Raw genomic sequence first — 13,106 nt, 5'->3', positions numbered from 1 at the left:
AAATTGTACATTTACTATAATATCAGTGTGTGTTTTATTTGATGCACGCTTTACAACATTTCCACCCACAGTAAAGCCCATTTGAGGACAGCCCATAAGAATATTACATAAGAAATTGCCATACTGGGTCAGACCAAGGGTCCATCAAGCCCAGTATCCCATTTCCAACAGTGTCCAATCCAGGCTACAATTATCTGGCAAGTACCCAAACACTAAGTAGATCCCATGCTTCTAATGCCAGTAATAGCAGTGGCCATTCCCTAGGTCAACTTGATTAATAGCAGTTAATGGACTTCTCCTCCAAGAACTTATCCAAACCTTTTTAAACCCAGCTACCCTAATAGCACTAACCACATCCTCTGGCAACAAATTCCAGAGCTTAATTGTACCTTGCGTGAAAAAGAATTTTCTCCAATTAATTTTAAATGTGCTACTTGCTAACTTCATGGAGTGACCCCTTGTCCTTCTATTATCCAAAAGAGTAAATAACCAATTCACATTTACTGTGAATGATTTCAAAGGGGCGTGGGATAAACACTGTGGATCCACAAAGTCTAGAGGATGTGAATGAAGAGAAGAGGCATGGGGGTGGTTTGCGGGAATGACAGCTACTACTGGAGATTAATACCCTTATTCAATAAACACACACATGGTTAATGTGACTCCAACATTGCTCTATGCTTCAACGGCAAGAGGAAATGTGGAAAAAAGGATTTGCATTCACAAAAAAAGCAGGGGAGTACCTTGCTTGTTGCTGCGGTTACTACCCCAAACCAAATAAGCCTGATACTTCACTTTCAATGCATATCCAACGTAGCTCTCTGCTTCAACGGCAGGGGGGAATGAAGAAAAGAGGATTTATATTCAGACAACAACCAACAAGGACTGAATTGCACAGGCTGGGTAAACAAATAAGCATGGGTGTAGCTTGCTTGTTACAGCAGTTACTACCCTGAATCAATTAAGCCTGATACTTCACTTGGGATACATATCCAGCGCAGCTCACTGCTTCAATGGCAGGGGAATGAAGAAAAAAGGATTTATATTCAGACAACAACCAACAAGGACTGAATTGCACAGGCTGGGTAAACAAATAAGCATGGGAGTAGCTTGCTTATTGAGGTGGTTACTACCCCTAACCAATTAAGCTAGATTCTTCACTTAGATGCCGTTCCTGCACTGCTCTCTACATCACTGGTGGGGGTGGAAGGTAACTAGAACCAAAAAGTTTACTAATAAGGGCCAAGAGTAATAGATAAGTATAAGGCCAAGAGTAACAGATAAGTAAGAGAAAAAAAATGTGTGAAAGCTTGCTGGGCAGACTGGATGGGCTATTTGGTCTTCTTCTGCCATCATTTCTGTTTCTATGTTTCTATGTTTCTATGTTTCTACCTGTTCTAGACCTCTCATGATTTTAAAGACCTCTATCATATCCCCACTCAATCAGTTCTTCTCCAAGCTAAACAGCCCAAACTTCTTTAGACTTTCTTCATAGGGGAGCTGTTCCATCCCCTTTATCATTTTGGTCACCCTTCTCTGTACCTTCTCCAATGCAACTATATATTTTTTGAGATGCAGTGACCAGAACAGTACATAGTACTCAAGGTGTGGCACCAGCATGTTATAAAATCATTGGGCCGCAGCAAATGCGCGCTGGATTTTGTAATCTGACCCTGCATGGTGCATTAGCCCCCTATTCCTACCCTAGCTTTGTTGTTGTTTTTCAAGTTGCTTCTCCTCTAGAGCAGTAGTAACTTGCTCGCACCATCAGCCTGCCAGCGCATGCTTCCCTGGCACAGCGGCAAATGGCTGCTGTACTGGCGCCTCCAGCCCCGCCCTTCCCGATCCCTCCCCCCCCCCCCTCCTCCGACTGCCCCTTTAACTGTGCCCGGCATTTCCGCATTAACCGGGGTTACGTGCATGGCCAGCCCCTTTGAAGAAGTGCATAACCCCTATTTTTCAAGCATGCAACGTTTTGAAAATCTACCTGCTAATGCATAAATTAGGCATCATTTGACTTGCAAACAGATACCATCTATGTTCTAATATTTATCCCAGTTTATATGCATTTTTTACATGTTGCAAACCATGTATCTTATTTGGTTAAATGTTTACTGTCTGATTATAAGAAAGATTTAAACTTCATTAGTCTCCTTAACCTGATGTCGGAAAACTAAGCACAATTAAATAATCTACATTCCAAAACCTTGAATTGACTTTTGGATGAAAGATGCCTGCTTCTTGGAAACCTCTGGGGTTTTTTTCTAGTTAGCAGTTGTGAAAATGTGTTAAAAAAAATTGATATTTGTATCATGATAGCTAGTGCTTTAGAATAGATAGGTGAAGTGCCTGTTAAAATACCTGTATCACTCTTTTAGGTGACAGTGTTAATAAATAATCGAAGATCCCCCATGAAAAATGAAACTTTATAAACGAACTTGCACAAAGGAGCTGATGAGCATTAATCATCTGACGTAATAAGCAATAACATCAAGGGCATCATCAATCAATACATCAAATAAAAGGACAACCAGCACTCCCGCTAGATGTTGTACACTGTTTTCCCTCCCTTTTATGCCGCTATTATGTACACATGGTCCTTAGAGTCCGTTCCAGAGCTTGTCAGCTGGATTTAATACTTTCACTCCTTATTAAATCACTAATTTGATTCTTTACTTTTAGACCCAGGACGAGGTGAAACATTTCATTACCTTCAGAAGAAAGAAATTCTTCACTGGAAGTGAGGTGAGATTAAAAAAGATTTTACGGATGGTTAGGATCATAAAACTAAATGCTAATTAGCATCGAAAGGAAACGGAAGACTTTGTTTTTAATGAGAAAGTGAATCGGTGATTTGCACAATGTGGATAGACCATGATTTGTATAGATTTGAATATTTGGAGTAGGGAAGGATTTTTTTCTAATTTGCTACAGATGGAAAGACCTTTAGTCACAAATCTCACTTTGTACATCTTGCACTAAGGCGAGGGGATAGGGGAACAGTAAAATAACAGACTGTCTAGATCTCATTTATCAACCAATCGATTATGCTTGAAGGGCAAATTTAAAATTAAAGAACGTACTTGATATCACAGCAATCTAACTGGTGGATAATGTGCTCTCAGGGGCTATTGAGGTAGGACTGTAAGAATATGGGCGGCAGAATCCATTCAAATAGGCTAAGTAATGTCATGCTGTCGAAGAACAAGGTTGAACATGAGAGACCGATGATAGATGGCACCCTAAGTCCCTACTACAGAATATTAATGTTCTTGATGTTCTGTTTGCACCTACTTCATTTCGCTTATTCTCTTACCTCTCGTTTTTCTGTTTAGGTATAATTTGAAGAAGTGGACTAAATGGCAGTCTGGAATGGAAGTGCAGTCACGGAATTCATCCTTCTAGGACTCTCCAACACTCCGGAGTTAGAGATATTATTCTTTGTGGTGTTTCTAATTGTCTACCTGTTCGCCATAGCTGGGAACGCTCTCATCATGGTCACCATACATGTGAACTCAAATCTGCACTCTCCAATGTACTTCTTCCTCAGCAACCTGTCCTTCTTAGACTTATGTCTTTCCACTGTCATTATTCCAAAATCACTTGTTAACTTCCTTTCTCAGAGCAAAACCATCTCTTTCCAGGATTGCATTGCTCAATTGTTTTGCCTGCACCTCTTTGGGGGAGCAGAATGCTTTCACCTGACCTTAATGGCCTATGACCGCTACGTTGCCATCTGCAATCCTTTGCGTTATATTACCATCATGAGCAGAAGAACCTGTCTCCATTTGGTAGTGTCGACATGGGCAAGTGGTTTCATTCATTCCCTCTCTCAAACATTACTTACACTTCAGTTACCCTTCTGTGGTCCCAATGAGATAAATCATTTCTTTTGCGACGTCCATCCGGTATCGGCGTTGGCTTGCTCCAGTGTATTTATTCATGAAATCTTGGTTATGGTCAACAGTGGAATGATCGTTGTGATTTGTTTCTTAGTGTTGTTGATATCTTACATACATATCATCTCCACTATCTTAAACATTCGCTCAGCTGAAGGAAGGCAGAAAGCTTTCTCTACCTGTGCCTCCCACCTCCTGGTAGTCACTCTATTTTTTGGCCCTAGTGTCTTCATTTACATGAGACCTTCGGTGACATTTTCCGCCGACAAAGCACTGTCTGTGTTTTACACACTGCTCACCCCTTTGTTAAATCCCCTCATATACACTCTGAGAAACGAGGAGGTGAAAAAAGCCATGAGGAGACTGAGAGATAGGAAAATCTTTTGTCTAGGAATACACATAAACTAATTTCTGTTTTTTTTTTAATAAAACACCATCGTTCTCTTATTGATTGTTTAATGTCCGTTCTTGAATCCATTGTGTAAAGGTCTGATGACTTTTCCCCTCGATTACTTTTTTTAGGATTTCTATTGAAAGCTAAGGTAGACCCGAGTGAATCAGCTCATCCTTCACCAAACCTGGGCATTATATCTCTTACCACATGTGGCATAGAATCCACAAATTCTGATTTATGAAATTAAAAGATTATTATACTAGTTATTGGTTACGAATTTTCTAATGTGTGGTTAATGATCAGTTTCTGAGATTCAGGAGAAGATTTTGTTTTCTAGGAGATATTAAATATCTATTGAGCAATTCTGTGTTTACTTTTGTCATTTTAAAGTCTTTAAGAAAACTCCTGTTGTGCGATGCCTTACAGTATAAATAAAGTGGCATGGGCATCCCTTAAACAAATATATCTTTAATGACATTCTCTGCCACTACTATGACTGGACCATGATTTCTTTCCACCCTTATGTGAATCCTCCTTCTACCACCTTTTCACTCTTTTTGACAATTTTAGAGTAATTTATAGCACAAAGATTATGCTTGGCAAATGCTTGCTAATTCTACCCCAGTGAATAAACATCTTTTTTTCTTTCAGTTGATGTGAATTTATTTCTTTGTTTATATACTTTTGCTTCCTTCACAATCGTGAATGATGATATTTTTTTTCTGTTTTATCATAGTAACATAGTAATGACGGCAGAAAAAGACCAAATGCTCCATACATTCTGCCCAGCAAGTTTCTTAGGGTAGTAAACGCTGAAGGTCACCCCTGTTAAGGGTAGTAAAAGACCCTCTGTGCAGGTTACCCCCAGGCCTTACGTTAAGGGTAGAAATATTTACAACCAAAACCAAGCAACTGTCAAACCGATAACAAAATTACAGCTAGCAACAATTTTAGGGGGTGAGCCCGCCTTCTTGATAATTCAGACAATGCTGCTTTGAAATGGTGATTAAATGATAATTGAGAGAAGTAGCACAGAATCTTGAAAAATGTCTAAAAAAATCAATTTTAGAAAAAGTCGCAGTTTTAATCTTAAAACCTATACTAGATTATTTGATTTCAGCTAAAAGTAAAGCATGATGTAACCACCCAGTTCCCTATAGGGCACAATCCCCATTTTCATAAGCAGTAAAAAAAAAAAAAAAGTCTTCCTTGCGCTGTATTAGTGAAAAGTTACGCGTTATGGGGAGCATGGGTAACCAAAACAAGAATATCCATTCTTCTCTGAGCTGAGCTTCTTTTTTTTTTTTTGCTCTTATAACTAGAAGGAGGCAGTTCAACGAGCTGAAATTTAAGAGACAAAACCGCTAAACTTTGTCCCTGTTATCTGTGTGCAAGCTGGGTGTGTGTCGATAATGACTGGATTGCAGTTTTTATGTTTTTCAGATTATGTATGTTTTATGTACCACGCTTTGAATGTTGGCTAGAGCGAAAGCAAATCGTTTTACATTAAATATTTGACCTGCCGGGTTGCAGCTTGGTAAACGGAAAATATTGCGACTTGGTATCAGCTGAGTTACAGCTGGAGGTGCTGTGAGTATTAATGTGCAGCCACACCCTCGCTTCAGGAATAAAGAGGCATTATTAAAGGCATGGGTCAGAATAAAGATGCATTATTAAAGGCATGAGTCCGAATAAAGAGGCATTATTAAAGGCATGGGTCCGAATAAAGAGGCATTATTAAAGGCATGGGTCCGAAGAGGTTTTTGCAACTTTCCTTATATAAACTATTCCAGGCCCCCTGCTTGGAATATGCAGAACACGTTTTGAAGGAGTTCTGCAGAAAGGTACAGGGACCTTAAATGGTGTCGGCCTGAAGGTTACTACAGATTTTTAACCCGAGTTGATGAGTATTTAAAAATCATTGGTTTACTCCAGTGCCCTCTTGGGGTTAGGATGGGGTTTTATAAAACTTGGGAGCCATAGCTGTCATAAATCCTGTAGCATAATCCCCTTCCTCTGCATCACCACCAACATAAGAGCCAACGTTTCAAAATGACTGGGTGCTAAACAAATTACTCCCCCAGGGACCCAGTGAAGGAGTTCCCTTAATATTGTGGATTTCAAACATCTACTGCGCCCAACAGGGCTGGCATCTATGCCCACTGATCATTTTCATGCCGTTAGTTTTTATTGGGTTTTACTCTCATTGATATTGCCTTTCTTATGAAGTATGTTGATCTGTAAAGATGGTCACATTTTAAAAACCCTTAAGCTGACTAAATCCACCTTCTTATTTTAGTCACTTTTTACTCCCAGGGCAGAAATCAGTCTCAGGTTGCTACCACTTTGCAAACTGCCGAAGGAGAAATCGCAAACTATATTGTAATTGTAGTACAGCTGATTGCACCCTTTACCTCTCCTTTCTCAGAGACAGTATTAGAACCACTCCACTCTTTATGCATTGCGCTACATTCCTGATTAGGTTCGATATTTTGAGGACAAAGATTCTACGGTCTTACATGTCCAGTAGAAAGAAGCACTGTGAATTTCAGCTGCATCTCTTTAGATCTCTGCTATGTATTATTTTGCTCGGAATCCCCCATTAAGATACCACTCCATGGTGTTCCATACAAAACGTTTAGTGAAATTCGAAAAGCAATTCAAGAGGTTGCAAGCTTATCTAGATAGGTTACCCCTCCCCAGTAATATAACATTCATGTGTAAGGGAAGCTTGCACTGCTTTGTGGCTGTAGCAGTGGTATAATATCATTCTCAGAATTATGTAATATAGCATATTAGAATAAGTTATATCTATATTTACAAAAGACTACCTTGCCAAAAAGTCATTGAGATCATTAGCCTGTAAATGCTTTTAAATAAATATTATTTATGTAACATATTTGTGATTCACTTCTCTAATATTCTAAGTGAGTTACAAATAAAAATAAATAAAAAGGACATCTAATAGATTTACAAGGACACAGTAATATAGTAGATGATGGCAGAAAAGGTGATTTGGTTTATCGAATATATTCAGTTATCCTGTGCACACTGCTTATGAAACATCCCACAATATTGCTACCTGCAAGAGTTCTCCTTATCTAAGACTTGGAGTGAATCTGCCCGAGCCACAGGCAGATTCTCAGTGGGGGAAATAGTGGGGTGATTGCTGCAGGTCCTGCAGTTAGAGGGCCTGCAGTATCATGAAAAGTAAATCCAAGAAGTGTTATCAGTGGCACATTTGCCAATGTATTTATTTTTATTTATTTATTTATTTAACAGTTTTATATACCGACCTTCATAGTAAATAACCATATCGGATCGGTTTACAATTAACAAGAATAAAAAACTGGGGTAACTATTCAAGTAAACGAAAGATAAACAGTAAGTAGGAATGAGTCAAAGTTACAATCAACAGGGAAGAGAACTTGGAAGCTTGCAACAAGCTGGAAAGAAGATAAGGCAGGAAATAAATATGAAGTGATGCCATAGGGCTACGGGTTAAAGCTTAATGGTGCTTTAACCTGGGAGAGTCAGAGGGAAGGGGCTCCTTCCATGCCTTTCCTGATGTGTGGCTCAGTTGGACATGTGACCTTGTGACCCATCCTCACAGTGGGTGAAATCACAGAAGTGATCATTGGGAGCAAAGCTTATGGGAATGTGTGATTTAAAACATACAGCTAAACTGCAAGCTCCTTACCATAGGGTTAAGTACAGATTATGACCAGAAACTGCATGATTTATACCGGACATCTGATAGCTCAGATCAGCTTATCTACGAACCTCATCAATCCAAAATACATAATGGAAGGATAAGCTAAAACAAGAATTCCATAGAAGTTCACAATAATGTGAATGATGATTATACAATGTTTTATTGTTATTATTGTTATTGCATTTTACTCTCTATATTGTGCCTTTCTTTTTAATGTACCTGTTACTGAGAGAGTGACTGTGAAGCAGCTATCACATTGAAATATATATTCAAATAAAATAGACAGAATTTTGAGTAAAGCTTGCGTATGGAGCAAAAGGAGAACATGCACACAGCATGCTAAGGAGGGGGTGGGGTCATCAACTCTCAAGGACCAGTAGACCAGTATTAGGAATTATTCATCAGTCACAACCCAAAAGTTGCCTGTGAGAGGGAGAATGCTGGCCTAGTTCTGGGTGGAGGATGAGGCTCTCCACTTATCACCTTTCTTCAGAAAAAAAAAGTCAATTTACTACTCCTATCTATCACTCCACCAGTTTCCAGCCTGGCCCACCACCTTGGAACCCATTCCTAAATTATTCATTTTATGTATGAGCATCCTAGAGGGACAGTATGAAAAGTAGAGCTGAAATCCATTGAAACCACAGATCTTTGACTTAATTCTCCAATTACCTAATCAAAGAAATTAACCAATTTGTTTGACATGATCTCCATCTTGTAAAGTCATGCTGCCTGGGATCCTGCAACCCATTGGATTCTATATTCTTTATTATCCTTCAGTAGAGTCTCCATTAATTTTCTCACCATTGAGTTTAAATAAATGACCCATAATTTCCATATTCTTCTCCTGTTTCACTTTTATGAAGGGAGAAAACATCTATCCTTCTTCAGTCTCATGGGAACACTTCCTTCTCTATAAATCTACTGAACTGATTCTTCTAGTGGACCATCCAGAAGCCCTCTGAGCTGCTTAACCTCGTATTCTAGTGTTGCTAACCTTTTTTCCCAGAATTATTCTCTTAATTTATGTGTTGCTAACCTTACTCTCATAATTATGCTTTTACTGATTGCAGCTAATCTCGTACTCTAGTGATCCTACACCCCCCTTATCGATGTTGATTTTACCCTTGTTCGATGTTATCTTTGTTGAAGTTAACCTTGTTGGATGTAATAATAATAATTTGTTTAACTATGGTTCGATGTAAACCAATGTGATATGTCCAGTCATGAATGTCAGTATAGAAAAAGTGCAAAATAAATAAATAAATAAATGTAATCTACACAGCCCCATCACAGTTTTGCTAATTCTATGCAAAGTCTTTTTTCCCTCTTAAGTTTATTTACATTAGAGTTCACTATAAATGTTCACTTAATCTTTAATGTTGGCATATTATGTGGTGGGTTTAATAATTATTAAGACTATGATGTTGCACACTAATGTCGGTAAATAAAAGCTATAAATAAACAAATAAATAAATAAATTTATGGACCCTAACATGTATAATAAAGAGCTTTGGCGATGCTTATCTATGTTTTACAAATCAGGATGTGGAATCAAGGATGTGAATCAACTACTAATATGTGGCATATGAAAAAGAATAAAAGGAAATAAATGCAGGAGTCTGTATGCAAATTCATAAGCCCAAGAAATAAGATGGAAGAGTGAGTGTATGGCACTCGATAAATATAATGCCATAATAGGCATCTCATAATGCCATAATAGATATCCCCAGCACAACGGTAAATTGCCACTGTACTGGCCGCCTCCAACCCCTCCCCCCCCCCCCCCCAAGACCACCCCATTCTCTGGGCCCGGCGCTTCTGTGCATACAGGGGTTACGTGTGTGACTGGGCCCCTTTGAAAACACATGCAGTGCGCGCAAGGCCAGACCATGCACATAACCCCATTTTTTATGAGCGTGGCCAATTTAAAATTCAGCCTTAAGGGGATAGACTCAAAGATCTGAACATATACACCCTAAAGAAAGGCCAGATAAGGGAGATACAATAGAGACATTTAAATATCTCAAATGTTTCCATGTACAGGAGGCTAGCCTCTTTCATTGGAAAGAAGGCTCTAGAACAAGGGGTCATGGATGATAATTAAAGGGAGTAGCTCAGGAGTAATCCTAGGAAATTTTTGTTTTTTTACAGAGAGGGTAGTAGATGCATGGAACAGTCTCCCTGTGAAGGTGATGGATGCAATAACGATATCTGAATTCAAGAAAGTATGGGATAAATTGAAGGGGTCTCTGAGGGAGTGATGGGCATTGTAAGGACTAGATAAATTAGATAGATGGTGCAGACTAGATGGGCCATATGGTCTTTTTCTGCCATCATATTTCTATGTTTCTATGCATCCAAAACTTATCTAGATATACTATACAGATTCCAAACTATTTGTTTTTCCACAGATTCAAAACTCATTCTGGCTACTGACAAAAAGTGGATATAACAGTTATGTAATCCACACTTCATTTTAAGATCCTCTAAGGATTTTTATCCCATGGGTCCCAAACAATTTAAGTTTTTAATTCGCTGCCTACAGGAGAACGTGAAGAAAGAGCATCGGTCTTTCAAACGCTCAGCCTGTAGCTTTTAGCAGATCCAATGAGGCAGATACTAACTATTGTCCAGAATTTCTGAATTTACTGATTCTAATAATTATACATCTTGGTAATTCTCAGGAATCCATTTATTATTTTGGAAATGAGGAATCATGGCATTGACTAAAGGGAGCAAGCTAAAAATCAACCATTCAGGAGAGAGTCTCTTCAAATATGTTGTAACTATTTTATCACTATTTATTTATTTTATTTATTTAATGTCTCTTATATACCGATGTCCGTTTGCACATCGCATCGGTTCACAGTAAAACATGAACTTTATGGGCGAAGCCCTTACAAGGAACAGATAAATACAGTTAACTTTAGGGCATAGCCCTTAACAAAAACCAAGGAAGAAATACATTGGAGGGGGGTATTGATTTACATACTATAACCTATATATATGTATATATATATATATATATATAAGTAAATATAAACATAAATATTATAACATTTCAAGGTACCAAAATCAGAGGCATTTCGTAATCCAATATTCAGGCCGAGTTCACAAGTGTGGATTGGGGTTATCCATTTCGGAAGGAGTTTATGTGATGGGGGGTGACGTAGGGTAGGCTTGCTGGAAGAGCCAGGTCTTTAGTTTTTTTTTGAAAGTGGGTGTATATGACTCCATGCGGATGTCATGAGGTAAGGAGTTCCAGATAGTGGGACCAGCTAGAGAGAAGGCTCTGCTTATGGTGGAGGAGAGTTTGAAAGCATTAATAGGTTGGGAACGTAGGGTTCCTAGGAGAGCTGTGCGGGTGGGTCTGTTGGAGGTGCGAGGGGTGAGTGGAGGGTTGATCCAATTGAGATTGGAGTGTAGCAGACTTTTGTGGATGATGGAGAGTGCCTTATAAAGAATTCGGGAGTGTATAGGGAGCCAGTGTAGAGAGATGAGTATGGGGGTGATATGGTCCTTCTTTTTGGAGTTTGATAGAATACGAGCGGCAGCATTTTGTAAAAGTTGTAAAGGCTTGGTGTGTGAAGCGGGGATGCCAAGGAGAAGTGCGTTACAATAGTCTATTTTGGATAGAATAATAGACTGAAGTACAGTACGGAAATCCATGAAATGGAGAAGAGGTCTGAGTTTTTTTATTGTTTGAAGCTTATAATAACATTCCTTAATGATAGAGTTAATGAATGATTTAAAAGTCAGGTGATTATCTATAAGTACATCTAAATTGCGAACCTGTGTGGGGAAAGAGGAGGATGAGTGTGTAGGTGGAATGTCTGGAAGAGGTTGCTTGTTAGATATGATTAAAAGTTCAGTTTTTTTGGGATTTAAAGCTAGATGCATGTCATTAAGAAGTTGGGTGATGGAAGAAAGGCAGGATTCCCAGTTATGTAGGGCAGTTTGGAGGGAGTCGGAAAATGGGAAAATGATTTGCACATCGTCAGCATAAATGAAATGCTTGATGTGCAGGTTGGTGAGCAGGGTGGTGAGAGGAAGCATGTATATATTGAAGAGGGTAGAAGAGAGGGAGGAGCCTTGGGGAACACCCTGAGGCAGACTAATGGGGTCAGATTCTTTATTATCCACAAAGACAGTGAAGAAGCGATTTTGGAGATATGATTGTATCCAGGAGAGGGCATTGCCGGAGATCCCAATACTCCTGAGGATGTTGAGGAGGACATCGTGGTTGACTGTGTCGAACGCAGCCGAGATGTCAAGCATGGCAACCAGATAAGAGGAACCTGAGTCAGTCCCTCTGATGAGAGTATCATGAAGGGAGAGCAGTAAGGTTTCAGTACTGAGATGTTTCCTGAAACCATGTAGTGTGGGAGGGAGGATATTGTTTAGTTCAAGGTGATCAGAAAGACGAGAGTTGACTAGTTTCTCGAGGATTTTAGCTAGGAAGGGGAGGTTAGAAACAGGTCTGTAGTTAGACAAGGTAGCGGGGTCGAGATTGGGTTTTTTGAGTAGTGGTTTCACTACTGCTTGTTTTAGGAAATTTGGGACTGAGCCATGTTCTAGTGAGCAGTTCAGGATATTTGATAGAGGTTTGGCAATTACTTTGGGTATTGAAAGCAGGAGTTTCGAAGGAATAGTTTCAGATGCGATGAGGGTTTCATCCTTTTAAGGATGTTTTCTACTTCGAGGGAGGAGGAAGAGTCGAACGAGGAGAGGGAGACTGAAGCGCTAAAAGTCGGTAGGCAAATATTTAAGTTATTATTAGAGAATTGAGTTGTGATGGCGGAGACTTTATTTTTAAAAAATTGGGCTAATTCATTGCAGCGATTTTTTGAAGAGTTAGAAATTTGTTGTGTGTGGGCGGGAGAGGTGAGTTCAGCTACCATAGAGAAAAGGGCCTTGGGATTGTATTGCAAGCCATGTATTTTTTTGGCGTAGTATTCACGTTTGGTGTGAATGATGGAATTTCTATATTCATGCATGCGTTGGTAGTAGATTGTTTTATTAGAGGGGGATTGTTGTTTGCGCCAGGATCTTTCAGCAGCTCTAAGTTGTGTTTTAAGATTTCTGAGGTACGGAT

The 13,106-nt window shown here is 39.2% G+C and overlaps 1 protein-coding gene across 1 annotated transcript; it reads left to right on the top strand.

The window, feature by feature from the left end:
- Positions 1–3,359: 3,359 nt before the first annotated feature.
- LOC115078533 (olfactory receptor 1509-like) lies at positions 3,360–4,307 on the top strand. The gene has a single exon (XM_029581456.1). It carries the CDS (start codon positions 3,360–3,362, stop codon positions 4,305–4,307), a length of 948 nt encoding a protein of 315 aa, XP_029437316.1.
- The last annotated feature ends 8,799 nt before the right edge of the window (positions 4,308–13,106 follow it).

The sequence above is a fragment of the Rhinatrema bivittatum genome, chromosome 16, assembly GCF_901001135.1.
Source record: "Rhinatrema bivittatum chromosome 16, aRhiBiv1.1, whole genome shotgun sequence".
In the NCBI taxonomy this organism is placed as follows: domain Eukaryota; kingdom Metazoa; phylum Chordata; class Amphibia; order Gymnophiona; family Rhinatrematidae; genus Rhinatrema; species Rhinatrema bivittatum.
The sequence above is the reverse complement of the archived record's forward strand: the minus strand, read 5'-3'. Positions and strand labels throughout refer to the sequence as shown.